Source organism: Tenrec ecaudatus, chromosome 8, assembly GCF_050624435.1.
Source record: "Tenrec ecaudatus isolate mTenEca1 chromosome 8, mTenEca1.hap1, whole genome shotgun sequence".
NCBI classification, from domain to species: domain Eukaryota; kingdom Metazoa; phylum Chordata; class Mammalia; order Afrosoricida; family Tenrecidae; genus Tenrec; species Tenrec ecaudatus.
The window spans coordinates 12499658-12527489 of NC_134537.1; the positions used below are offsets into that span (position 1 = coordinate 12499658).

At 47.9% G+C, this 27832-nt stretch overlaps 1 protein-coding gene and 1 pseudogene across 1 annotated transcript in view; both read right to left on the bottom strand.

Moving 5' to 3' along the window:
- Positions 1-27832, bottom strand: part of EXOG (exo/endonuclease G) — a 33885-nt gene that overhangs the window by 1644 nt on the left and 4409 nt on the right. The window contains exons 3-5 of the mRNA XM_075556036.1: positions 23895-24034; positions 20500-20576; positions 16661-16775 (exon numbers count right to left, since the gene is read on the bottom strand). Coding sequence (XP_075412151.1) covers positions 16661-16775; positions 20500-20576; positions 23895-24034 — 332 coding nt within the window. The remainder of the gene's footprint in view (positions 1-16660; positions 16776-20499; positions 20577-23894; positions 24035-27832) is intronic.
- Positions 16783-18568, bottom strand: LOC142454777 (guanine nucleotide-binding protein G(I)/G(S)/G(O) subunit gamma-5 pseudogene; annotated as a pseudogene).

Below are 27832 nucleotides of genomic sequence, written 5' to 3' on the forward strand. Positions count from 1 at the left end.
CATCAAACATTCTGAAAAGGTAGCCGCACGGGGAGGAAGCCCGGGCCAGGGTCAGCCTCACCAACGCACCGTGGCTGCAGACGGAATAATGAAATAACACTGTTATGAAGCCTTTTCAAATTTCCTTCCAATTGGCTTGAAAGCCCTATCTGTTTTCTGGAAAAGAAAAACCGAACATCCATTCCCTTAATGGTCCCAGGCCTAATGACATAATCTCACTAAAATACGCTCCTGGCAGCCCTGCCCGCCCCGGTCCGTCCTCGATCAGCGCAGGTATTTCCCACAGCTGCTCAAGCCCCTGCGGGGAGCCCAGATAAGACAGAGGGGTGAAAGCGAGCAGTACAGAGGGATTTTCTCTGCATTTTCTGGGTGTCTCCTTCCACGGCACACCCCCCCCTCAGAATGCCACCGCCGTCGGCTGGGCTGCCAATCACACACAGCAGAGGTTCCACCGAACAGACCTCGCTGCAGGACTGCCAGGAAGCCCTCCCCCTGACCCCCACCCCTGCCACTGTCTTCAGGTTGAAGTTTAGCTAAGGACACACTCTGCAGACACAGACCCGCCCCCCCACCCCAGCCCCTTCCCTGCTGCTGAGAGGACACACGCCATCCACAGAGCAGAAAGATGAGGGGGCTTCGGGACGTCGGTGGGACAATCCCATGATCTTTGGAGTCTCTTTCTCCCGCGAACGTTTCTGAAACACCCCCATCAATAACGGCTAACCTTATCGGTGGCAGGCCACCGATCACCAACCGCCGAGAGGCCCTGACCCGGCACTGCTCAAGACCCAGAGCGGCATGGCCACATGGCCTTAGTGGGGGTCTGGTTGGATGCCGGGGTAGGGCGCGAGGGCACAGCCGCAGCTGAGCCCCAGTCACAGGGGGAGAAACTGAACCGGGCTCTGGAGTTCCGGACCCCAGCTGGGAATGCCATCTAAGCATGCTCCCGGTGCCACCTGGTGGACGTCCCCACCGCTGCAGCACAGGGCTCAGGGCCAACCACAGAGCCAGCCCTGCGCACGGCTCAGGGAAGGTACTCTCTCCCTCTGCGCTGACTCCTGATCGACAAACAAATGGCAATTTTCAAAAATAATTGGTCCTGTCCATTTGCCGCCAAGCAGAGGTTCTAATCAGGCCCACTGACTCACAGCCCGAAGCGTGACGCTTGACATTTACAGCTCTGGCCCTGCTGCATGGAAATGTACCGTTGCTATTTGGTTTTGGGAAACCCGACGGCAGGGGGAGAGCCCCCACGTCTACATTCGGGAAGCAGCTATTCAGACAAAAAAACAAAAGGCGTCACTCTTTCATCCCTGATCTTCTCACAGCAATTTAACAGAGAGGGGGCGATGACTGGAGAGAGAGAGAGAGAGAGAGAGAGAGAGAGAGAGAGAGAGAGAGAGAGAGAGAGAGAGAGAGAGAGAGAGAAAAGACACTCATCTCTAAGTCAGTCTGCTCTGTTCTTGGGGACGAACTATCTTGAACTTAACACAAAGAACAGTCAGACCTATTTAGAAATTCAGGAAAACCCTTGCTTCCTTGGTTTTTAAACTAAACTTATTTTAAAAAAATCAATCTTAGACTATTTGGAAACCATCTTCTTTGTAGGCAACTGCACCTGCATAGCCCCCACCCCACCCCCCGCCCCACGTCGGTGGGGGAAACGGGAAGACTTCCAGAAAGGTGCTTCTAGGAACTATGGGTATGCTAAAGGTGGGCGGGTTGCTGGGCCAGCGCCCTGGCACCTGGTGGGGTACTGGCTTGGCCCCGGGCTGCAGGATCCCATTCACCTGCACCGTCTCCTCTCACAGGACGGGTCACACACAGCGAAAGGCGCGTCTGGCTCACTGAGCCGCTAGGGAGGGAGACACAACGGAGTGTTCGTTTAGTTAATTTTAAGGTGCCATCCTCATTTTCAGAACATTCCTCCTACTTGAGCCCTCGGTATCAGCTCATGTTCTCCCTCCCTCATGAATCCTTGATGATTTATCCGTTCTTTTTCCCATGTCTTACACCAACCGCTGTCTCCCTTCACCCGCTTTTCTGTTGTCCGTCCCCCTGGGAAGGGGTTATATGTCGATCCTTGCGATTGGTTCCCTCTTCTCCCCGCACCTTCCCCTTCGTCTCCTAGTATCATTATTCTCATTATTGGTCCTGAGGGGTTTATCTGTCCTGGAATCCCTGTGTTGCGGTACCCCTGTACATGCTCTGGTCTAGCCAGATTTGTACGGTAGAATTGGGAGGTGGGGAATGAGGGGGAGGAAGCATTAAAGAACTAGAGGAAAGTTGTATGCTTCATCGGTGTTATACTGCATCCTGACTGGCTCATCTCTTCCTTGTGACCCTTCTGTGAGGGGATGTCCAATTGTCAACAGATGGGCTTTGGCTCTCCACTCCGCACTTCCCCTCATTCACATTGATATGATTTTTTGTTCTGGGTCTTTGATGCTTGATACCCAATCCCATCAACACCTCGTGATCACAAGGCTGGTGTTTTGAAAACGATGATGGCAACATGTACAAATGTGCTTGACGCAATGGATGGCTGTATGGATTGTGATAAGAGCTTTATAAGCCCACAATAACAAGATTTTTTTTAAAATAAAATAATTATGATTTATCAAGGGGTCATGGTGGGAGCTGATCCCAAGGGCTCAATATAAAGTAAATGTCTAGGAAATAATGATGGCAACATATGTACAAATGTACTTGACACAATTGATGTATGGGTTGTTATAAGAGCTGTAAGAGTCCCCAATAAAATGATATTTAAAATTAAAAAGATTATTTTAAGATCTCCAGCACCTACGGAAAAAGCTCTTCCTGTTGGGATGTCCTTCTCCAGAAGCTGGGAATAACTGCAGTGGACTCTGTAAGGGGCAGGGCGGAAATGAGGGAGGGGATCAGTGCCTGACCAGTTAAAAGACGGCAGTGCTGGGAGGGACGGTGGGCTGGGCACAAAGGGTGCCCCAAAGGAGCCCCGGGCTTCCACGCAACACGAGTCTTCTTCAGTGTCTGTCGGTCAGTCAGCTGCAATGCTCGCTCTTCGGATAAGACTGACAGACAACGTCTTAACGTATTTTGCAAAAGATGCCCTCCTTGCCTGCAGCTGCCAAAAAGCCCTCACTCGCTCGTCAAGACTGCGATAAGAACCAGAAACCAACTGGGCGTGCGGAGAAAAATACAACCCACCAGGGGGCTCCCATGCCGTTCGTTCGCGGGAAGATGGCCGTACTGACGCCAAGGGGCTGTTCCCAGGAACATTTAGAAGGCACTCACGCAAGACCCGACACGCTCTTTCTACGTGCTGGCTGAGCTCTTTGCAGTCCACCCAAGAGACGGGGCCAGAAATGAGGACACACACACCCCTGCCTGCTGGCTCGGAGCCAAGAGAGACGGGTGCAGACAAGAGCCCGGCTAAGCCTGGCCATTTACAGTGACATGTGCTCATCAACGCAGTCCGGAGCAGGCCCAGGAGGGAAGAAAAAAAATGTATCTGCTAGAATCAAACAGAAAGAGATATTTGGTTCTCTTCCCATGGCAAGCCAAAAAAAGAAAGAAAATAACTAAATGAATTCCAAAAAGTAAGACTGCTGGAACACAACCAGAAAGCAGGCCTTTAAAACATCGCACTACACTATGGGTGGAGGGATGGCTTGTGATAAGAGCTGTAAGAGCCCCAGGAAAATGATTTAGAAAATAAAAAGTCACGCCAATTCAGCGACCGAAACCAGGTTCGTGTTAGCAAACAGGGAGGCCACGCCTGAGGACACAGGAGGATTTGCAACTAGGGGCCTGCCAAGAGCAGCTGAGTCCGCCCGGCAGAGGAAGGTCAGCTCGTGGGAGGCAGGCAGTTGGTGTCTCCCAGTCAGAGCAGAGCAAGCACCCTCTCCTCAGACAGACGGACGGAGCCTCTTCTTGTGAAGGTGAAATGAAAAGTAAAATAAACAGATGTGTAAACTAAGTTTCTAAGAACTCAGGAGACTTTAAGCAAAGGAAAAGAGAAGGCTCTCTTCTCTCTTCCGGGAATGCGTCAAGATCCCTGGAGGCATGTTCCCAATCTTCTCCCCCACCAAGAGGAGACTGAGGAAGTGCTGCTGCAGCAGACAGACAGACAGATGGCCAACGACTTCCGCCGCCACCGCTAACGGTGAGCGATGAGGCTGGAAGCCGGCTCTGTGGTCAGGTGAGCTATATGCCGCCTCAGCAGCCGCGCCAGGTATGTTTCATCTCTTCTGGAAGCTGGCACCTCAGAGCATGCACCCGGGTGACCTCGGCTGTAATGAAGGGGTGACTCTGATGAGAGCTGTCGGATGACTCACTTCTGATAAAACCATGGCCCTCATCTTCCCTGGGGCTCCCCTGCACTCCTGTCCTAGCAGGCGGGGAATCCCTCCCTACATATTCTCACAGACATTTCTGCCTGGCTCTAAGGGATCCTTCTCTTGGCCCATTTTCTGGTCTTAGTTTTGCACACTGGCCAATATCACCGCCAAACATACTGCGCTCTCTCCACTTCATCCTTCCCCGGCCGTCTGCACACGAGGAGCTCCGCCATCCCTGTGCTGCAGGCTCAGGAGTTCCCCAGAGCAGTCTCACCACAGGGACTGGGGAGAGGCAGAGAGGCCTGTGTCTGGATGTCCCCTTGGACAATGAGTAGCCGTACGACCTGGGTGCAACCGAGCAAAGCCTCCAAAGTCCTGGTCTACTTAAAAGGCTCCTCACCACTTTCACCTCTGGCTGGCTGAGGAGTGAATTTTCGGCTGTCATGGAGAAAAACGCCGTAAACACGGCCTGGTGGCTCGGGCCCTGAATACATGCCAGCTCTTCCCAGCACTTCCTCCCAAGTACAAACGCCTATCTGCTTCACTGTGTGCATAAAGAGGTGGATCACCCTCCTACGAGAGGAGTCCTAGTAAAGGTGTCCACAAGCAGCGACTAGGACACGGCGGGATCTGAAGAGCACAAGACCCTCCCTGCGCGTTCTGAATTGTCTCACGTAATGATTGAGCGTCCCCTGGAAAGCGGGACTCACACGCCAAATGACTGGCTCCTTGAAAGGGAGAGACAAATCTCTAGGGCTTTCCACGCTGAGTCGCCGGCCTCGGCATCACTGCCGGAGGCATTAGCCCTATTTGTGGTGTCGTGACCTGCCTACGCTGAGATGGCCCTGCTTGCGATGGAACAGCCTGATATTTTAGCTATGCCTTCCCGGTACCTGCCTCCCCGCTTCCCCATCTGCATTTCCAGCCTGTGAATTGGGGGGTTCACAGCACATAGCCTGCGTAATGAACAAATTAGGAGTCTATGAGTCCAGGCTTACAATAAAAAGGAAAGGTTCCCCCTTGCTGTAGAATTGTCAACTAATAAATGCCGGGGGGTCCGAATCTGGCAAGTACCACAGGAATAACAAAATCAGGCAGAACCGTCAGTGGGTGTTGAAAGTAGGAGGCCAAATCTGTGGAAGACAGATCATTTCAGATGTATTCCCCTCCCCCCGCCCAGTGGACCTCACGGACATCCATCTCCAGAAGAGCTATACGGTGCCCGGCTACCAACACCAACTGCTCCCGAAAGGATCCCATTCAAAGGTTCTGGATAGAATGGGAGGAAAACGTGGACAGGACATCAAAAATCCCCAAACAGACCAGACTTAATGGTCAGATAAGAGATGGTGGGATCCCCAAGACTGTGGCTCTTTGTCACCCTTCAGATCCAGGACAGAAGTCACCTCCCCTCCAGGGTAAAGAATAATCAATCATGTTAAGATCCAAAGGGCAGCACTGACCCGAGCACACAAAAGGGAAAGGAGCAGACCAGACACCGGAAGGGCAGGGAGGGAGGGCAGGGATTGAAGAAAGCGCTGGTCCATGGAGGGGACTCAAGAGCAGCTCCCACAAAAGGTGTGTAACTCGGTGGATGTCAGAGAGCTCATCTGCCCTGCACAAGAGGAAACCCATCCGGCCATCCGGCCATCAGCCCTCCCCCCATGGGGGAGATTCAAAGTACAGCCGTAATCCACACCAAGCTCCAACATTCGGGGGGACAGTTTCTGAAAGTTTGTGGGAAAGTAGAATTCAAAGAGAATGGATCCCTGGCCCCCCATCCCGTTTTTGAAGCTCCTTGGGCGAGCAGCCAGATGCGGGTCCTGTCTCGTGGAACACAATCTCCCCGGTTCCCCGAGGCTGCTCCTCCGTCCCCCTCCTCCTCACGCTCCGTCACCCATGTCTCTCTCTGCGCTCAGACTCTCCGTGGGACTGGACCCCTCAAGTCACCTGGGCTGCCGCACACACCTGCTCTCGGGGTGAGCTCTTCCGGCTTTCTTTGACACCTCTCACCTGTGGGCCACGGTTCTTCAGGGGCCTCCGTTTACTGTATGGCTCTGCCTGCAATCACACAAGCTCCCTGAGGGCAGATTGGGCCCGCTTGCCTTAGTGCTGAACTCAAACCTCCCCCACAACCCCCAGGTAATGCCTAACAGACATTTCTGGAAGGTTTTCTTCATGGAAGGCAGGAAGGAAACCAATCATCCAGGACAGAAAGGCAGAGGGCTCCAAGGAGAAACCCATCCACCTTTTTAAAAAGTAGTATGATACGCTAAATGGTCGGAATTAGATGCTACCAGCTCAGTATTACAATACCCTGCTGCCACCGCCTTCCACGCTCGAGGTTTTATTTTGGTTTGGGGTTTTTTTTTTGTGGTAACACTTATCTCTCAAGTGGCACAGGCTTAATGATCTAGGATTCTATGTACTTCTTTACAGATCACGCAGCGTAGTCATGCATGATTAATGTATATCTCATACACTCAAATCCCCTACATGCTGGTTTCGACTTTGCAATAGACTTGGGATTATAAACTCAAAGACTCACAAGGACTGAATGAGTCAAATGGGCCTGGCTGAAGGTGATGGTGAACTGACCACATGCCGGCAATCTACAGAGGAAACCACCTCACCACCTTCAAAGGACTCTCCGTAACACTTAGTACATTTGTCAAATCTGCGATTCCAGCCTTGGAAACATTTTTCAGATTCTTCTGTTTGCATGGCTGATAGCCCCTCCCTCGTTTGTTTTTTCTACCTTTTCTCCATCATCAAATCACTGTTGTTTCATGTCCCTCTTCATTCACAAAAACAAAAAGAAGTCACACAGAATGAGGGCATGGGGCAAGAGGAGCATGCTGCTTTGCCCAAAACTGGCACACTGGGATGGCTGCGTGAGCAGGTGCATTGTCATGGTGGCAAAACCTGTCCCCCGTCTGCCACAAATCAGGCCTTTTTTTGTCGCACACTGTTAAGCTATCTTTTCAGAATCTCTATATAGAAAGCTTGATTAACAGTCTGACCTGGTGGAACGAACTCCAAATGCACTAGGGGTCGACACTTTGTCCGCTCAGGAAGGTGATGGACATTCAGCTTTGTCATCAATTAACATTTCACCTTTTTTGAAACAAGAAAATCACTCATACACTTAGGGTTTTCCCCATAGCGCTGTCCTTGTGAGCTGTGTTCAATGTCACAACAGTTTAAGAGGCATTTTTTTCCCAAGCAGGAAACAAAATTTCACAGCCGCACGCTGTTCTCTTAAATCATCCAACACAAAAAACAAGGTTTGAGCGAAACTGCTTTTATGAAAAAATTCACTATGATCAGGAGAACCTTCCCAGGCAATGCCACTGGGTGCACTAACTTAGAGGGAGGTGCTTGATGCTCACCTAGCAGAAAAGATATGTACTATGTATGTTCCGCTCCACCCAGGGCAATTCTGGGTTTGGGGTGGGGGTGTAACTCCCCGACCCCCAAACAGCTATCAAAATACAAACGCTATAATCTTCACAACATGTGAGTGAAGATCAAGAAGTAAAGGGGTCAGTCAATGTAATGCAATGTAGTTTCACTAACCGAAGAACTACAACTACAGAAGCGACTAGCGGAGCAGAACACAGAGTGAACTAAAGACACGTTATAAAGCAGCTTCACTTCTGCGAAACAGAAAGATCCAAACGAAGGAACCCAGATTTACACTCCTGATCCCACTAGAAAGTTGGACAGGCGGAGCGGAAGGGAAAGCCTTTACATTTCCGTCTTCTTTCCTCTCAATGCACGCCCACGTCGTGTACGTCCGTAGTCATGATGTTTGGGTTTGGCGACTGTGGGTCTAAGGCTGTGAGGAAAAGAAGTGTCACAGTCGAACCATGCTTAATGTAAGCATCTCCGTTCACAGCTGATGCCATTAAATGTAATTCGTGAAAACCAGTTTCTCCCTCCTGATGACCCATCATCAGGGAGTCAACTCAGACCCCTAACGACCCTACGGGACCGAAGAGCGCCACCCTGGAGTCGCCGAGGCAGCCCGAGCCCTCAGCGCGGCAGCCTGCCACACCTCTCTCCCACAGAGCAGCTGGGGGATTGAGCCACCAACGTCCCGGTTAGCAGCCCAGTACTTACCCCGTTGTGCCACCTGGGCACCTTACTCCTCTTTAGAAACCTGCAAAAATCGCCCTTTCCAGTTAACACAAAGGTACTTAATCTCTGAGGTTCTGTGGATGGTGGGCAGGAAGCCTTCAAAATGTCAGGGTTACAGGTAAGTGGAACAAGCAGACGCTGCACACCTGACCCTCATTCCTCCGTCTCTTTGCGTCCCAGCAAAGCACATCCCTCTCTAAGCCACAAGCTAGAGCTAGAAGTAGGTTTGGCATGTGGGTCGGTGTTTCTAAACACTCACAAATCCAAGAACAGTGCCCGTCTTGGAGAAGCCGCCTCGTGCCCCCAGGCCTGTGACCCTTGGTTTGCCAGCACAAATTGTCCCTCGATACAAGATGCCCGATGGCACAGCAGCAGCTTCCCCTTGAGTGGGAAATGCCTGGCCTTCCTGAGCAGGTGTGCCAATCCAAAGGCTCTCCTGACCAGAAGGATTTTGAGGAGGAAGCCTGTTATTTCTCCTGACATTTCAGCGAAACGAACACAAACATTTACGGTCAGGTACACAGCACCTGGCTGGGGGCGATGAAAGCAAGTGAATGCGAATAAAACAGAATATTAAATACGTGCTGAGATGTCGTGTATCTGAGACAGAAACACTAGAACAGCGAGAGGAGAGTTTCACAATTAACAGTGGGCTAACGGTGCTAATAACTGAGAGTTCGCACCTGAGGTGAAAACAAACAAGGCCAAAAGCAATTTAACCATGGAAAAAAAAATTCTGAGTGGGGCAGGGAGGGAGGGGGGAAAATGAGGAGCTGATGTCAAGGGCTCAAGTAAAAAGCAAATGTTTTGAGAATGATGATGGCAACCAGTGTACAAATGTGCTCGACACGATGGATGGATTATGGATTGTGATAAGAGTTGTACGAGCCCCCAATAAAATGATTTAAATAAAATTTAAAAATTGATTGGGGTAATAATTGCCCAATTCTTGATAGGATTGAACTACTGAATTGCATGAGATGTGGTGTGTGTGCCAATACAGCCTTATCCAAAAAAATCCACACAATGCCAAACCTCCCAAATTGGCTTTGGATTCGGTAAGGCAGCAGATGGAATCACACCCATGAAGCAGAGCGAGATTCTACCCGTACCTGCCGCTAGGTTTAGTCTATAACAGTGGCTCTCAACCTTCCTCATGCCGGACCCTTTCATATGGTTCCTCATGTTGTGGTGACCCCGAACCATAAAATTATTTTCGTTGCTACTTCATCACTGTAATCTTGCTATTGTTCTGAATCAGGTGATCCCTGTGAAAAGGTCATTCAGTCCCCAAAGGGGTGTGACCCACAGGTGGAGAACCTGTTCTAAAAGCAGCTTCTTCTATCCCAATGCCCTTGCTCTGAGGACAAACACCCTCTGTGCTCCAGCTGGGCTGGGAGGGGCGCAAACCTCCAAGTGCCCCACAGGAGGGTGTGGCTTAGGGCCCTGCCTCTCTCCATAGAAGGTAGAGAGCAGCACTTCCTGAACTTCTGGCACACACACACAAAAAAAGTAATGAATTAAAACTACTTGTCTTAATTCACCAGAATCAAGATTAGAATTGAAAAACATGATCTACCTAAAGGTGGCATCAGATAAAATGAAACACTCATAATTAACTAGAAACAAGCCAAGGTCACTCCACTGGGTGAGTCTCCCTCAAATAGACAAGTCCATGCTGCTTTATAATTGGGGCTTCTCCGGGGCCTAAAGTATGACCAATGTCTTTATTTTTTTTTTTTTGACCAATGTCTTTAAACAGGACCTCCTTACCTAATTTTTATCAAGAACTGAAAGAGGCTTGTTACAATCTCTCGATATGACTCTGATCCGATCCATTTGTGTGTTTAGTATTTGCTTTTATAAACATTGATTTTTCCCCTTATACTTATTTATTTTAAATCATTTTATTAAGGGCTCATGCAACTCTTATCACAATCCATAAAAACTTCAGTTGTGTAAAGCATATTTGTACATTCATTGCCCTCATCATTCTCAAAACATTTGCTCTCCACCTAAGCCCCTGGCATCAGCTCCTCATTTTTCCCCCTCCCGCCCCGCTCCCCTCTATAAACACAGATCTTATGAACTGGATACATACAGCAGTCTAGGCGATACCTTGAATACAATGTTACCTGGTACTAATATCATAATCCAGGCTTACTTTGAGTTAGAATGTGCTCAGTTTATCTTTGCCCATTTAGAAACAAACAAGAAAACTCTTTTAATCTTCTAGCTGATCAATAGTTAAGCAGTACTTGGTTGGTTTGTTTTCTCAACTGCGATTTTTCACTTTCAATATTTTCACTTACTCTTATTCTATTATAAGGGGACTTCAAAATCTTGAGGGAAAACGAAAGGAAAAGGCAATAGAATTCTTCCACAAATGGTTTGAAGCCCCCACGAGTCAACAGTCACCTTGGTTGACCGGTCCCTTAGTCTTCTCTCTGCTGCCACACACTCGTCCTCCTCCTGCTTTCTTCATGGAGAGTTGGCCCCATAGGTGTTTGTACGATAGTCTTATGTGCGCATCAACCTCCACTACCTACCAGCCCCCCGCCCCCAGAAGATGGAGAGAGGAGGGCACCAAGAGCATGGCTGGTCCTCCTTGCCGCCCCCAGGGGTCGGTCAGCGGTCTGGTGCTGACATTCTCTTCTTCCCTAAACTTTACTGTGGGGGAGGTCAGATGCTCACAGGCATCCTCCCAGAGCAAGATCAGTTGCCAGACTGCAGTGGGCCCCACTCCCTGCTGTTATGGACAATGGACACCTGCAGTCATCTATTTGGCTCCAGTAGGTGGGGTTTACACCCTGCTGATAATGGTTCCTATGGAGATCTAGGGAATAGGTCAAAGTTAAGCTGCCATCCTAAATCTAGGATCCGCCCATCTTGTCACCTGTATACCCCCAAGCCCCCCTCTTCCTATGGCGTGTATGTCCCTAGACCACCCCCTCATTACTGTATTACCTATAGCACAGCCCCTTCCTGTGACGGATGTCCTCACCTGTAATTAGGGGGCTTGCATGTCCCCAGAGAATATAAAAAGCCTGGGCTAGCATTAAATATCTCTCTCTCCCTCCTCGTGGACCACCAAGCGGGGCTGAGGTGAGCATGCTAGCATGAATTGTGTCTGATTCCATTTGTTTCAATATCTCTCTTCTATCTCTCATGCTCTCTGTAACTTTACTATGATCTTAATTTATTATCGCTGTACAGTTGCACCTACCAGACCTGTAATGATGTGTTAGGGCTAGCTTCCCCTGACACTTTACTATCAAGCCATGACATTTGGGGTTTTATACTGGGGAGTTTTTTATTTATTTTTAATTTTTGGTGGGGGGAGCTTTATAGCAAGAATAATATCTATTCAAGTCTTTTTGTAAGTAAAAGAATCAGTCTTCTGTCTAATGGTTGGTGGATCATTTTCTGGCTCATCTATCTATCAATGCCTGAACCAGATCTAGGTAACTTTTTTCTTCCAAGAAGGGTGCGTGGGTGGACAAACTCCTGAAATTCTTCCATTTCTGAAAAGATGCTATTAGTAACTTGCCGTGTCAACGACGGCCTGTCCGTGTGATGAATGCGTGGGTCACATTGTTTGACATAGCACATTCCATTCTCCTCGGGCACTTACAGTGGCTGAGAATTCTTAGGTCAGCCTCCAAATGAAGATGCGCTGCAGACGCTTACTGGATAGTGCCTGTGTTCACAGAACAGTTACGGGGCAGGTGCCAAGCAGCCACTCCACAGGAAAACGATGCGGCGGTGGGCTCCCTTCAAGGTCAGGGCCGCCAAGAGTCAGAAGTGACTCTCAAAAAACAATGATCCTAAGGACGCAGGGAGGTAACTACGTTTATCACTGAAATGTTACAGAGCCGGAATCTTAATGACATTCCTTTTCCCAGAAGCACGGGCACACGAGGAGTGGCGAAGATAGAAGCTCAGCCCTGACCTGGAATCTGCTGTGAGTGACGACCAGCCTGTTGGGGCTGTTACCCCGAGGGAAGGGGAGAAAATCCGAACAGGACACGTCCATGTTGCTCCTGTGGCTTTCTCTTGGGGGACCCTGCGGGGATGGCCTCATGTCTGATTCGATTCAAATGAATATCCTTTTATCTTTGACTCCAACCTAGGTCGTAATTTACACATATTACCTGAAAATCATCGATACAGGGCTGTGGTCAGTCCCTGGTTGCAGTGAATGAAATTCCCCTGTTTTCTCAGTTACTCGCTTCTCGGTTTTCTCCGTTCTGCTCCCCTGCCACGCGTCCTGGATCCCAGAAAGACTGGGAGCCAGTAACACTGAAGGCAGAGAAACTCACTGGAGGCCTTTGCAATAAGACTGCAGCTAGTGAGACTTTCAACCTAATCTGCATGGAGTTCTTTAAAGAGAATTGATAAAAAGCCGTTGAATCAGAAAGAAACTAAGGGTGAGAGAAGACCCCGAGGATGTGAAATAGAACAGAAAGTAATTTTTAAAAAAATATGGCCTGGGGCATATAATCTCAATTCTGTGTGTACACACACACACACATCCTGTCACATTAACAGTTGATAAGATTTGCTAGATTGGTGGAGATTTGTCAGGGTGAGCATGCTAAGTCCTACCTATTATGATGATGTTAGGTGCCATTGAGCACCCCTAGCCCACAGAACCAGACACTGCCCATCCTGCACCATCCCCACCACCACTGTTAAGCGTGAGGCCATGGTAGCAGCCACTGTGTCACTCCATCTCATTGAGGGTCTTCTCCTGTTGCACAGGCCCTCTGCTGCACCAGGCACGATGTCCTGCACGTGACTGGTCTCTCCTGGGGACATGCCCAGAGCCTCCCCGCCCTCCCTTCCGGGCGTGTCCATTCTTCAGGAAGCTTGTGGAATATTCGATATTCTTCACCCACAACCTATTCCTAAGGCAGTAGTACTTTGGGGTCTTCCATAGTCACGGGTCCAGCTCCCATGTGCACGTGTAGTAACTGCAAATGTCATGGTGTCGTTCAGGCACACCTTTGTCCTCAAGGTTCTATCTGCCGCCCAATACTGTTACGGGGTCTTGTGCATCTCAGGTTTGCCCAGCGCATGACAGATTTTTATTTCCTGACTGGCTGCTTCCAGGGATGTTGATAGTGGACCCAAGTCAACTAAGATCTTTGATAGCTTCAGTCTTCTCAACAGTTACTGCGTTTATAGGTCCAGTTGTGGGGAGCTTTATTTATTTACTTACATCGAAGTGTAATCCGCCCTGAAGGCTGTGATCTTTGATCTTCATCCATAAATGCTTCCTTCCTCTTCACTGACAGCAAGCAAGGCTGTGTCATTTCTGCAATACAGGTTGTTCGTGAACCTTCCTCCAATCCGGAACCGTGTTCCTCCCCACACAGCCCAGCCTCTCGGACACGCTCGGCATACTGACTGAGTAAGTACGGTGAAAGCACACAACCCAGGCGCACAACTGTTCCTGGTGTAAACCCGTGCAGTACTCCCTCGTTCTGTTTGGGTGACTGCCTCTTAGACTGTGCCGGTTCCGCACGAGCAGAGTCAGATATGCTGGAGTTCCCATCCTTCATAATGTTAGCCGTAATTTGTTATTATCCACATACAGTCTTTGCAGAACCAATAAAACACCGTTTGCCTGGCATTCTCCTCTTTCAACCAAAATTCCCTAGGTATCAGCAATGATATCTTTCATTCTACTTACGCTCCTGAATCTGGCTTGAATCGCAGGCAGCTCCCCGTTGCTATACTACAGAAACCATTTTTCACTTCTCAGCAAACTATAAGTTGTATGTGATATTAGTGACGTTGTGAGGAATTGCTGCACCTACTGGCTCCACTTTCTGGGGGACGGGCACAGATGGATCCCTTCCAATGGGTTTGCCATGTAGCTGTCTCCCAGCTCCCTTGGTGTGGGCATGGGAGCCCTCTGGCATTGCAGCGACTCCTGTCCATTCCTAGAAGCTTGTTTTTCACTAATGGAATCGGTGCAGGTTAGACGCTCCTTCGACACCATCAGTTCCTGATCACATGCAGAGGTATGGTTGAATGTTGGTCGAAGCTTGACCAGTTCTTTTTGCTACCGTGATCGGCGTATTTCTTCCATCTTTGTGCAATGCTCCCGGTGTCATTTTCAGTTTGCCCAAAGAAGCCTTCAATATTGCAACTCACGGCTTGACCTTTCTCTTCGGCTCTTTCTGTGTGAGGAGCGTAGAGAGCATTCCCTCCTCCCTTGTCTCTCTAACTCCGGGTCTTCACAGAGTTCATTCTAAAACTTCACTGTGTCTTCTCAATCCATCCTTTGGAATTTTCAGTTCAGCTCTTTCACGGCACCATTTTCCCCTTTCATTGTCACTAGTCTGGGTTCAAGAGCAAGTTTCAGAGTCTCTTCTGACATTCATCGTGGTCTAAACATAACCTTACGTCTTTCTGTTTCCTAAATTTGTTTTTATCCCAGGTTATCCAATTTTATCCCAGACTCTTATGGAATCATCTAAACTAACCAGCATTTATTAAATACCTACTTTACTCCAGAACTGAGTTAGGTGTTCCTTTCAAATTCATTCCCCTTTACCTTTACCATGAAATTCTTCACTCCCTCTATTTACTCCTTCTGTCGCTGATTCTTCTATCACGTGGATCCTTATCCCAGCAGTTCTCAACCTGTGGGCCCCGACCCTTTTGGGGTTCAAACGACCCTTTCACAGGGTTGCCCGATTCCTAACAGTAGCAAAATGACAGTGATGAAGGAGCAATGAGAATAACTTTCTGGTTGGGGGGGTCACCACCACACGAGGAACTGTATGAAAGGGCAACGGCCTTAGGAAGGTGGAGAACCTCTGCCTTATCCTAAGCAGACCTCACTGAAAAACTCATCCACTGCACCCAGAGTGCAGTCCTCATTCTCCTCTACCCACCTGCCCTTCGGATCTGCACCCTTTCTAGAAGGCTTACCAAGAACTCCGCAGGGCCAATCCATGGGCCAAGCACTCGTACTACTAATAGTACTCTCTCCTCTCTGTACTGTGGCTTTCCTTCCATTTCTGAGAGTGCTCGAGCATCTTGCATGTCAAAATATACATATCCATCTTTTTAAAATCCCAAGCTTAAAGAAATGCTTTTCCTCCCATTTAGTCAACTCGTCTGTCACCTATACTTCTCCCCCTCCCTCAATCCAAACAGTTGATCTTGTTCATAGTGATTCTTCCCTGCTTTCCTCGATCCACCTTCACTGCACCGGCTTGATGTCAGCCCCTCCTCTGTTGCCACGTGGACTAAGAAAATACCGTCTTCATTTAGCTCCTGGCCTGTACTCTCGCCTTCAAATATTCCTCATCTAATTCTGCTACATACGACTGTCAGACTACTCTTTCTAAAACCCCAGACAGATCGCATTTCTCCCGCATGTAAAACAAAGCCATGAGTTCTCAGTGCCTAAAGATCAAAGCCTAATGCTTCACCACGGGACAGAGATCTCGGTAGCTGCCACACAGACAGACATACAAGCATTATCCCCGATGAGCCAACCACACGATCTCTGGCAGCACACACTCAGTCCTTGGAAGTGACACCCGAACCCCAGGGCCATGCTGCTGACTACATCGGCCCAGTGTTCACGCTGCCCCTCCTTCTGGAATTCCCCTGTTCCCCTTCCTGCCTCAGTTTACCTACCCATCGTCTACCTTAATTTTTTTCTCTCTCTCTCCTGTGATGCCTTCCTGAGCCAAGCAAGTAGTTGGTCGGTCCCTTTGGGCTGCCTCCTGTACGTATTATTCTCTATTACAGCACATCACCCGCTTCAATGTCAGTAAGCGTGAGCATTCTTGTTTCCCTTTCTAACCTGGGAACTCCTCAGAGCCAGTGGCTGCTTTGGGCCCATTCCTGTGTCCCGGGTACAAGGGAGGAGTGTGTGAGTCCATCGGCCGTTCTGTGGGACAGACGTGGCACGTGGACTCCGTAACGTGGGCTCGGTCTTGGAGACCCCGTGGGGCTGTTCTGCTTGGCCCTCGTGGCTCACTCTGAGTCGTGGTCGACTCCGTGGTCACAGGCTGGGTCGGATTTTGGTTTATGTCCCTTCCGCCCATCACTCCAAATAGGTGTTTGATAAACACTGCCACGAGAGAATAAAAAAGAATAAAGGACGCGGGAGAGCATTTCCTGCACGTGACATACGCCTTCGTGGTACCACAAGCCCCTACCGGGTAGCTGACTGTTTTCTTCCCATCACTTCCAGTCTGAGGTAGCGTCAAAGGTCCGGACACGACCCACACGTCTTCAAACCGCTCTGTCAGCTCTCGACAGTATATCTCTATCCTGGAGGGGGAAACGACAGTCACACAGACAGAAACGAAGAAAAGGAGCACTTCGTATCAAGTGCCCCCAAATAAACCAAGATTACGGCACTTGAGAATTTATCTTAAGTGAGTGTCACACAAAACATAAACATATACACAATGAATTTCCCAATTTGCTTATCGCCCCGCCACTAAAGAAATGACACACATCACAGCATCTCCGTTTCTATGTGGAAGCATACATTTAGAACTGCAATTCTGTTGTCTGTGTCCTCCCTAGAAGCATGTCTTATGTCATAATTTTCATTTGTTTTTTCTAAGAATTATGTCATTCCAACAAGTTGACATTCTTTTTTTGTACTATGTATTTTATTATACGCAGATGCCAGTGTTTATAAAACCACCCTTGTGAAATAGAAACTCGTGAAAATTCAGAGAGGTAGAGACGGTAAGGACTGACAAAATTAGAAGTTCGTATAGAAATTTGCACCTGTAACTGTGAAGGGAGGCTTTGGTATGAGCTTCAAACTCAACTCTCCTTGAAAAGTCGCTCGCTCGTGCAAAGTGGCTTAGGAAACCTTTGAAAGATGCATCTTACTACAAAAATGAGCAGACTTTCTGGGGTCTAAAGGGATTTGGCCTTGAAGAGACTCCCGTCAGCAGGGGGGTCTTGTTGAGCATTCTGCAGACAAAACTGATTCAATTCTGCAGCTGCCGGGAAACTTTCACACAGTTGAGGCCAGCCTCCAGCCATAGCGGCTTTTTGCATGGCGACCACCCTGGAAGAGGCAGCCATGGCGGGCAGCAGGGCTAGGAGACCTTCGCTTCTGGGTCATGTGCTCAGCCAACATTATGTTTTCTTTAACCATTTTTACTCTGGGTCAATTCCCTTTATCCTGAGAACATTGTTTTAACATAACACAACATTAATTCCTTAAGATAAATTTCCAGGGCCAGAATTTTTAATATTTCAATGGCTTTCAATCACATATAAGCATTTTTAAGAGTTGTACCAATTTATTCCATAATTCTAAAACATAACCACCAAAGCACTGGGAATTGAAGGGATGATGGAACCACGGTGCAATATAGTGCTGACGAATCACACATCGTTCCTCTAGTTCTGGAATACTTCTCCCCCGACTACCATGGCCGGTTCTAGACTGGTACAGATAAGAGCTCTCTCTCTCAATGCATGAATCCAGGAAAGACAAACCCCTCAGGAACAGTAATGGGAGTAGCAATATCATGATACTGATATCACAGGGGGATGGTCAGGGAGAGAAAGGGGAGAAAGGGGGAAACCCATCACAAGGTTGGTGGAGAGCCCTCTCCCCCCACCCCGAAGGGGATGCATAACAGAAATGTGGGTGAAGGAAGACAATGGACAGTGTAAGATGCCAAATAGCCGAAAAACATATAAAATTGGTCAAGGATACACAAGGCTGGGAGGGGGAAAAAAGAGGAGCTTATAGTAGAAAATGTTTAAATAAACATTTCTTAAAACGATTAAAAAACACACTGGGAATTACTGTTTACTCGTTCTTTTTGCTAATTTACCAGGTAAAACCGGATCTAAGTAGCTCTGCTATGTGCTGCCTTATACTACGGTTGGCAACAGATTGGCATCAGCGTCCCTGCGTTCCCGTCTGAAACGTAGGCCAGCGGCATTTCTTTTCTATTATTTTTAATTGTTTTGTTGGGGGTTCGTACAACTCTGATCACAATCCATACATCTATCCATAGTGTCAAGCACAGTTGTACATTTGTTGCCCTCATCATTCTCAAAGCATTTGCTTTCTACTTGAGCCCTTGGCATCAGCTCATTTTCTCCCGCCCCTCCCCTTATTCTCCCTCCCTCACAAACCCTTGATAATTTATAAATTATTATTTTGTCATATCTTACACTAACTGATGTCTCCCTTCACCCATTTTTCTGTTATCTGTCCCCCGGGGAGAGGGTTATATGTAGATCATTGTGATAGGTTCACCCTTCCTACTCCACCTGCTCCTTACCCTCCTGGTATCTCTACTCTCATTATTGGCCATGAGGGATTTATCTGTCCTGGATTCTCTGTTTCCAGTTCCTATCTGTACCAGTGTACATTCTCTGGTCTAGCCAGATTTGTAAGGTAGAATTGGGATCATGATAGTGGGTGAAGGAAGCATTTAAGAACTAGAGGAAAGTTGTATGTTTCATCATTGCTATACTGCACCCTGACTGGCTCGTCTCCTCCCCACAACCCTTCTGTAAGGGGATGTCCAGTTGCCGACAGATGGGCTTTGGTTCTCCACTCAGTACTCCCCCTCATTCACAATGATATGATTTTTTATTCTTTGATGGCTGATACCTGATCCCTTCGACACCTTGTGCTCACACAGACTGGTGTGCTTCTTCCATGTGGACTTTGTTGCTTCTCAGCTAGATGGCCGCTTGTTTACCTTCAAGCCTTTAAGACCCTGGACACTATATCTTTTGATAGCCGGGCACCATCAGCTTTCTTGACTGCATTTGCTTATGCACCCGCTTTGTCTTCATCAATCGTGTCAGGAAGGTGAGCATCACGGAATGCCAGTTTAATAGAACCAAGTGTTCTTGCATTGAGGGAGTACTTGAGTAGAAGCCCAATGCCCATCTCCATCAGTATTTCTTTCAGAATAGGTGCCTCGTAGTAAGATAAAGGCACCCCCCACCAACACTGCCACCACTTTCCCCACCTCCATTCCTGCCCCATGTAAGAAGGAGAAATGTTCAAATGCTCTCACAGGGATGAACTCAATAAAATCCAGAATTTGGAAAAGAAATGGGACAGGGCAGAGAGTCCAGTTCTTTAACAAACAATTTACAAAGGGAAGCAAAAAAAAAAAAAAGGGAAATCCTATGCATTAAAAGGGACTGAAGAGACGTAGCAATCAAGTCCACGTGTGGAGCTTGTGTGAATCAGATGGACGCCAAACACCAAACCATCTGGAGAGAGCCAGAGAAATCCGAGCACTGATCAGACAACGGAGAATAATGGACTACTGTCCAATTTAGTACTTTTATTTTATTTTTTTTTAATCCACATGGTCTAAAATGCACATCGAAGTCTGTGTGGACCAATGGTGTGGATGGTATCGGCTTAAAATAACCGGAGGATCCTGGGAGCAGAGGGAAACTCCAAATTCGTCTCCAAAGTTGGCCATGACTCACCATTGCTGCACTTGTTTTTTTAGTGTGAAGTGCTCTATTTTATACTGCAAGGTAATGCCGAGGGAAAACACAATACAACAAAACAATCTCCACTGGTACTTGTTTTAGATGGTTAAAGAGATTACCTGTCTGGTCAAACTGGTTCAGTGTCAGAAATGTAAAAACCCAAATGGCTTTCCAGGAAAGCACGAACAAACACTGGGCAGGGCTATGTTGACTTACACCAAAGCTTAGTGACAAACTTTAGAACTTCTGATCTACAAGGAGGGAAAAAGCCACTGTCCTCCAGACTCGCTCAATAAACTGTCATTGCCTCCGAGATTGACAGGAATAGGATTTCGAGTAGTTTCTGCTAGAACTTGGATTTTGACCAGTGACAGACAAAACCCAGAGTACCGATCGGTTTTAGAGCAAAGAACATTGAACCGGAGGACTTACCTTCAGGAGGGTCACCTTGTCCATAAGACAGGACGTGACAGGCACACTGACCCATCCTCCTGTCATCTCCGTCCTTCACAGAGCTGCAATGAGCAACATCTCACCTGCTTACCTGTTCCAATAGCCAGCGTTATTATCGAAATTCTGAGGCACGATATTAGAAAGGTAAAAGGTTTCCGCCATGGCTTTCTGTGAGAAGAAATAAAAACAATTAACTTCCACAAAAGCCCTTCCCCTTTGAGAGATGTCTTGCAAAACAGATACCCAAACCAGTCCTATTTCTCAAATACCGGCTCAAAGCAACGGCAGCCGCTCCATGTCTCTCTAGGAACGTCACAGCCCTCCCAGGACAGACAGCTCTCTAAGGAGCTCCACAAAATGAGTCATTTGGCGCACTAAGTTTTCCTTACAACTTATCAACGCGAAATCCTGTAACAAACTGTAAAACCAGAAGTTTCCGATAGAGAGCTAAAGAGGAAATCCTGCTTTAAGTAAACGACGCAGCAAATCAGTTCTCGATTAAGTTCAGTCAGGAATTTAAGGGTGCGGGCAAGCACAGGAGTTGAAAATGACATAAAAAGTTCCTTGCTCTCTGACCACCAGGCAACCACCAAGCGCTGGAACCACCTGGTGCGACCGTGGTTAAAGAGCTTGGCGGTTCACACCCACTAGCTGCTCCTGGAAAGCAGTCTGCTTCCATCAACATTCACCAACTGGGGACCCAAAGGGGACGTCCCGCTCAGTCATACGGGGCCGTTGTGGGTCGGAAGGGACAATCAGCAGTGAGCCTAGGTTTTTTTTTCTTTTGGTTTGCATCCATCTCACACTTCTGACTCATAACTAAAACACCGTTTCACTTCATCGCGTTCAGTTGCTCCACTGGGTGGCTAATGCTGCCCAGTTTCTCAGGAGTTCCTGACGTCACTGGCTTGGATTACAGGTCGAGGCATGAGGATTCTTCAACCCTGCCCCAGGTAATCATGATGGGCACCCATGGTTGATAACCACTACCTTGAATACGACATTCACCAAGAGGTCAAATAATAAATGATGCGTGATGCTTTTCTCGCTCATAGCCCGGGAAAAAGGAGAGCCTTCACCCAGTTTCTATTCCTCCGATACAGCTGACTAAAAAAAAAACAAAACCAGGAAGCACCTGACCTCAATCAGCACTAGGGAAACAAACATTGCCGCTGAATCGACTGCAAATCAGAGAGAGCGTGTGAGGCAGGGAGAACATGCCCACCTGGTTCCCCAGGCTGAAACCTTCACAGCTTTCTCCCCTGGAGTCCATGGGAAGTTTGAACCACCGACCTTTCTGCCACAGTGCACTACCAGAGACTCGGAAATTAGGACTACGAGAGGCAGAAACGAGAATCCATTGGTTGTAGGTCACAGAGCCTCAGAGCATCGGATGGCCTGGGTCATGAGAAAGATGGGAAACCAACCAGCAGAAAGAAGCGAGCCAATGACAAATGAAATAGAGGGACTGCGCTCCAGTAACAATAGACCCCCTGAGTACCCAGATGGCACCACTGGGTCATGTCTGACTACTCAGGCAAGGTTGGCGCCCACCAGCCTTTCCCTAAGAGAGTGTTGAAGCCATCTGCTCTTGTCATGACTTCAAACACAGCCTCGGGAACCCTCGCTAGGCCACGATGACTCAGAATCCACCTGATGCCAGCAGGTTACTCACCAAACTCACTGTCACCCAGTTGATTCCAACTCACAGCGACCCTATAGGGTAAGGTAGAAATACTCCACGGGTAATTCTGAACTGCCGACCCTGCAGCTAACATACCAAATAGGTAACCACACCATCTCCACTAAGACTGCCAGAATTTCTTAAGGACATGTCAGATTCTAGGGGCAGGGAAAATACAAGGTGAGGCTAAGTATTTTGTTGGGCAAGAAAGGGGGCACTCGAAGGCTAATGAGTGCCAGGAAGACACAGGACCTAGGATAAGGGGTTATCTGAAGAATAAAAAATAAATATTGACAATAACAGACTACAACACATTGCATTAAAATATATATTTTTAAAAATTATGAACCCAGTCCATAAAATAAAAGGGGTGAACAGAGAAGGGAAGGCTCTTTACAGAATGCTAGCTATAAAAAGGCATAAAATTAGGAAAATTCAACATTTTATAATTATCAACCACTGAGACATAAATCATTAATGGGTGATAAAGGCACTGAGTTTTTGGATTATAGCATATTTACTCTAAATTCAATTTGCACATTTTTTTTTTTTGGTAAATAAAAATGTTTTACACTGGATGGTTCTGATCAACACCTTCATCCAGGGACCCAAGCGGGCACTACCGGGAACGGAAAAGCTGTCCGGAGGCCGTGAGAAGAACACAACAGTAACTGCCCTGTGCCCGGCCCCAAATGACCCGTCTGCATCTGCTAGTAATGAGGAGACAAGCAAATCCAAACTGCGGGACACGCCTTGCACCCCAATTATACATGAGCTCATGAAAGATAGCTCCTCCCTTCTGGGGCTGGGAAATTAGTCCAGATTAAGGAAAAATGGAGAGACATGGCAACTAAGATGTAATATGACTTCTCATTGGGTTCTAAGTCAAAAACAGCTATCAGGGTCATAATTGGAACAATTTGGGAAATCCAATTATCCATCACATGCTTGGTAAGATTATCGTACAAATATACAAAAATGCATTTGTACTCACTTGTTGGATGTGAGGGTATATTACTGTCATTCATACAAATACTCTAATTCTTAGAGGATACATGCTCCCGGGCAATCTACTTAGAATTAAGTGTTTATGCCTACACCTTGACAAACAGGTGTTTTTTTTTAGACTGGTAGATTTTTCTTTTTTTTAAAGGTCATTTTATTGAGCGCTCTTACTGCTCATAACAATCCATTCATCAATTGTATCGAGCATCAAATACAGGTTTTTACATATATACAGAAAGTGTCTCAAAATGTGTTTGCGGTATTCTTTTTTTCCGAAATATAACGGAGTGGGGACGGCTTCAGCGACCAGTGGCTCCTCAGTTCTCTTTTCCTGTTTCCTTCTGGTTTTCCTGGCTTTAAAAAACAACCCCAACTAGTGAGTTGATTCAGGATCCTCAAGTTAATTCTGACTCATAGCGACCCAACAGGCCCGCAAACGGCCCCTCGGGGTTCCCAAGGGTAAATCTCTGCAGGAGTAGAGAGTCTCCTCTTTGGAACAGCTGGGGATTTTGAACTGCTGACCTCGGGGGTCAGCAGCCCAACACTTAACTCACTGCTTCACCAGGGGCCCTTTCTTTCATGAGGTTCCTTGCTGAGCCTCTTTAAAACATATCTCGACATTGATCAAAATAATCATCATCGAAGTCGGGAGAGAGATGAGGAAATAACCAGGGAAATTCACCAGCTGGCTTGGCGTGAGTCCTAGGTTTTGAAAAGTCCAAATTCTGCGATAGGCACAGACCACCCCTCCCGTCTCACTCCCCGCCCACCCCCTCACCCCCTGCCATAATGCCTACGGTTGAAAATTTGTTATTTCCTGCAGGAGCCATGTGTCCTCGTGACCACCCACTGCCAAGATAGTCCGCGTTGAGGGCACTGAAGACGGGAGGGATGTTGGGATCAGGCTTGAATTTACAGTGTTTCCTGTCTGCGTCACCTGGAGAAACACACATAAAAGGGGTCAGTTATCAGCGGACACACAACCAGATCCGTTCTCTAAGCAGGGCAAGCCGCTGGCAGCGGGCTCCTATCTCTCCAGGCAGCTAGTACTTCGGGGTTGTGCGCACATCCCGTGTTCCTGGGATGTTTCCGACACTCCAGCTGGCCTGGAAAGCATGCTCTGCACACCACACAGCCACCTCACACCATGTTGGTCCTGGCTCTGCGAGCGAAATAGAGAAACCCCCTCTCTGGTGTTCAAGTCAAAACAGTGATCAATCAATACTGGGCTTGCGTTAAAAGTTCGGTTACTAAATAGACAATTCCAAAGACTCCCACGTATTAGATTTCCAACCGCTCTACTTGGCCATGTTTGTACATACTCAAATAATGGATATATATAGACACAAAACAATTTGTCCTGGGAAGACACAGCCGGGGTGGGGGTTGGGGGGGGTGTCTCAGATAGCTTGCCTACTGCCTCTTTGGCCAAGGACAAAGCATTTAAGCTAGGAGCTCACTCCCCAAATTCATGAAACAGAGTACCATAGATACTCGAGTATAAGCTGACCCGAATATCAGCCAAGGCACCTAATTCTACCACCAAAACTGCATTAAAAATGTGCTGAAAAACCTCGGCCTATACATGAGTATATATGGCATCTGAGTACCAGACGGGAGGAGAAATCTCACTGTTTACTGATTTTCTACAAGTTCCTCCAGACGGAGGACAGGACAGCAGCAAACTCTAATACAATGGCCATCGTCATCGAGCTAGACCTGGGGGTGCCACAAAAATTATGACACATGGAATACCCTCAGAATGCTACTCAACGAAGTCCCCAAGGCTACTGGCAATTTCATTCTGCCAAGAAAAGCTTAAAGCCGTCAGACCCTCAGGTACAGAGCGAAGACTCGAATCCTGTCTTGTATTCCAGCTCAAGGCAACCCGGGTATGCAGAGTCAACCTGCTCCCCTGGGGTGCCCATGGCCATGACCTCTGGGAAGCAAACTGCCAGACCTGTCTTCCAAAGGCATCTCTGGTGGGTCCCAACCCCTCACCTCTTGGCTGGTGGTCTAACCCTTGACCATTCCCTCCACCCGGGAACTCCCAAGCGGCTGGTAGCCAGCTAGTTATAACAGCTTCCTACGAAATAACTACCAGCGCAGAAGAACTGTCATGAGCCAAGGCTGCAGGTGTCACTGCTTTGGGTGTGCGGTTGCCTTGGGCTCATGGGGGTTTCCAAGGGCCCAGGATGAAAATGCTGTCCAGGAATGTGCTCCGGTTGGGGTCTGAAGAGTTTCAGCGAAAGCATTCTTCCAAGTTCATGGTTTAAGGCGGCTTCCTCTATCAGGCTATACGGATTTGGACTAGCCTGTGGCCTCAACTACTGGAGGTCAGGCTTCTTCTCGCCCCTCTCGCTCTTGCTCCACTCGGTACCTTTGGTGGAGTCCTTTACGATGGGCGGGTGGGTACATTCTGGCTCTCCTTTCCCAAATGTGCAGCCCTTCAGAGATGTTGCTGACTGTGGGGAGGGTCTACCCAGGAGACAACCTACCGTGGGCAAAACTAAGTAAAGCCAAGGGCAGATCGTTTGTGGCTATAGGGAAGAATCCAATTAATTACAGACTGGAACGAAATGAGAAAACCGATGGCAAATTGGTAATAAAACGCACAACGACGGGGAAAGGCCGTATTCCTTATAAAACGAGCTCCTGGAAATCGATTCTAAAAATATCCCAACTGAAAATGGGTTAAAAAAAATTCACTAACTGGTAGCCCTCATAAATGCCAAGACATCCAAGCACGAAACAGGTAGAGCTCAGGCATGCTCACTATGGTGAGGGCTGGGAGGGACAGGAAAAAAAACAAACCAGTTTCAATCGGAATAATCTCTCCAGAAGCCAATTTGATAGTCTACCAAAGCCTGGCCGCCTTCCATCACAGGCTCCACCCTGATCATGTCATGAACAGATGTACACGCCTGCATGCGTCTCCAGCCTCGTCTGGTATCACATCCCCCATGCTCACTAAGCTCCAGCCACTCTGGCCTTCCTCCAGTTCCCTAGAGGACCAAAACTCTCCTCCACACTGGGGCCGACACAATGTAGAGCAAAGAACACCGTAAGAATCCTCAAGCCCTCGGTCACCGCGGCACATGTGGAAAATGGCATATGCACGGCTTGCTGGGAAGGAGGGCCCCCTTTCCTGACGAGGATGCTCTTGACCACGACCCCTGGCCCACTCACCGCCTCTGCCCACCATGCCCACCCCTTCAGATCACTTTCTCCGAAGCGCCACTAAATCAAAGGCAGGTTCTCCGGCTGCAATCTCGCCTCACATTCTTCACCGCACGGTTGCGGTTAGGTGCCGTCCACTGAGCTCCAACGCATAGCGACCCTACGTCCAACACGAAACGTGGCCCCGTCCTACGTGGTCCTCCTACTGTTGTGATTGAGCCCACTAGGGCAGCCACCGTGTCACGCCGAGGAGCTTCCTCTCTTACATGGACCTGCTACTTCGCCACACATGGTATCATTTTCCAGGGACTGGTCTCTGCTACTAACGTGTGCAAAGTACATGAGGTTCAATCTTGCCAAGGATCCTGGCTTCTAAGGAGCATTCTGGCTGGATTTCTTTTAAGACAGACTTATTTCTTCCGCTGGCAGTCTCTGGTACTTTCAGTATTTTTTCCCAACACCTTAATTCAAATGCTTCAATTATTTCCCCTTGTTCCTTATTCACAGTCCAGTTTTTATGTGCATAAGAGGTGATTAAAAGTACCATCAGGTAAGGGGAAGGTGGAGGGAGAAAGAGGAAACTGATCACAATGGTCTACATATAACCCCCTCCCAGGGGGATGGACAACAGAAAAGTGGGTGAAGGGAGACATCAGACAGCGTAAGACATGAAAAAAATAATAATAGTTTATAAATTGTCAAGGGTTCATGAGGAAGGGAGGGTGGAGGAGGGAGAGGGAAAATGAGGAGCTGATACCAAGGGCTCAAATAGAAAGAAACTGTTTTGAGGATGATGACAGCAACAAATGTATAAATGTGCTCAACACAATGCACATATGGATGGATTGTGATAAGAGCTGTATGAGCCCCCAATAAAATGATTTTTTTTAAGTATCATCTGATGGGTCAGGCACATCTTGGGTGCCTAACACTTAAATTTCTGGGGCAAATGTGCCCAATGCAATACGTCAAATGATTTCTTAACTTCTACTTCCATGAGTGTTATGAATCCAGAAAAAAAATAAATTCTTTATGATGTCAATCTTTTCTCCATTTACCATGATGTTATTGATTGTATCCAGTTGTCAGGGTTTTGTGTGTGTGTGTGTTATTTGACTTCACTGTCTTTATCCCAATTTCCAATCGCTTTTCTTTTACAGTAACGACCACCAAGTATAATACACACTCAGGATGGTTTGTACAATACGTCCTCCCTCCAGTGGACACCACCATGGAAGCAGGGACTGTATCTACCTTGTGGCTAACGCTGAGAGCCACGGAGCCAATTCAGACTCAAACGGACCTCCTATGGCCCCAGTGCATGACTTCATGGAAGCAAATGGCCAAGTCTTTTTCTCCAGCTGAGTGGTTTTGAACTGCCAACCTGGGTGAGCACCTGGGCGCTTGGCCATTTTGCCACTGAGCCTCCAGACAGCTATGTTAGTCACTGATGCACAGAACCAGCCACACAGCACTCTGATAAATGCTGAAGTAACAAGTAAATGGTGCTCCTAGTAGCAATATTGGGCACCACCCCACTGATACACCAAGATAG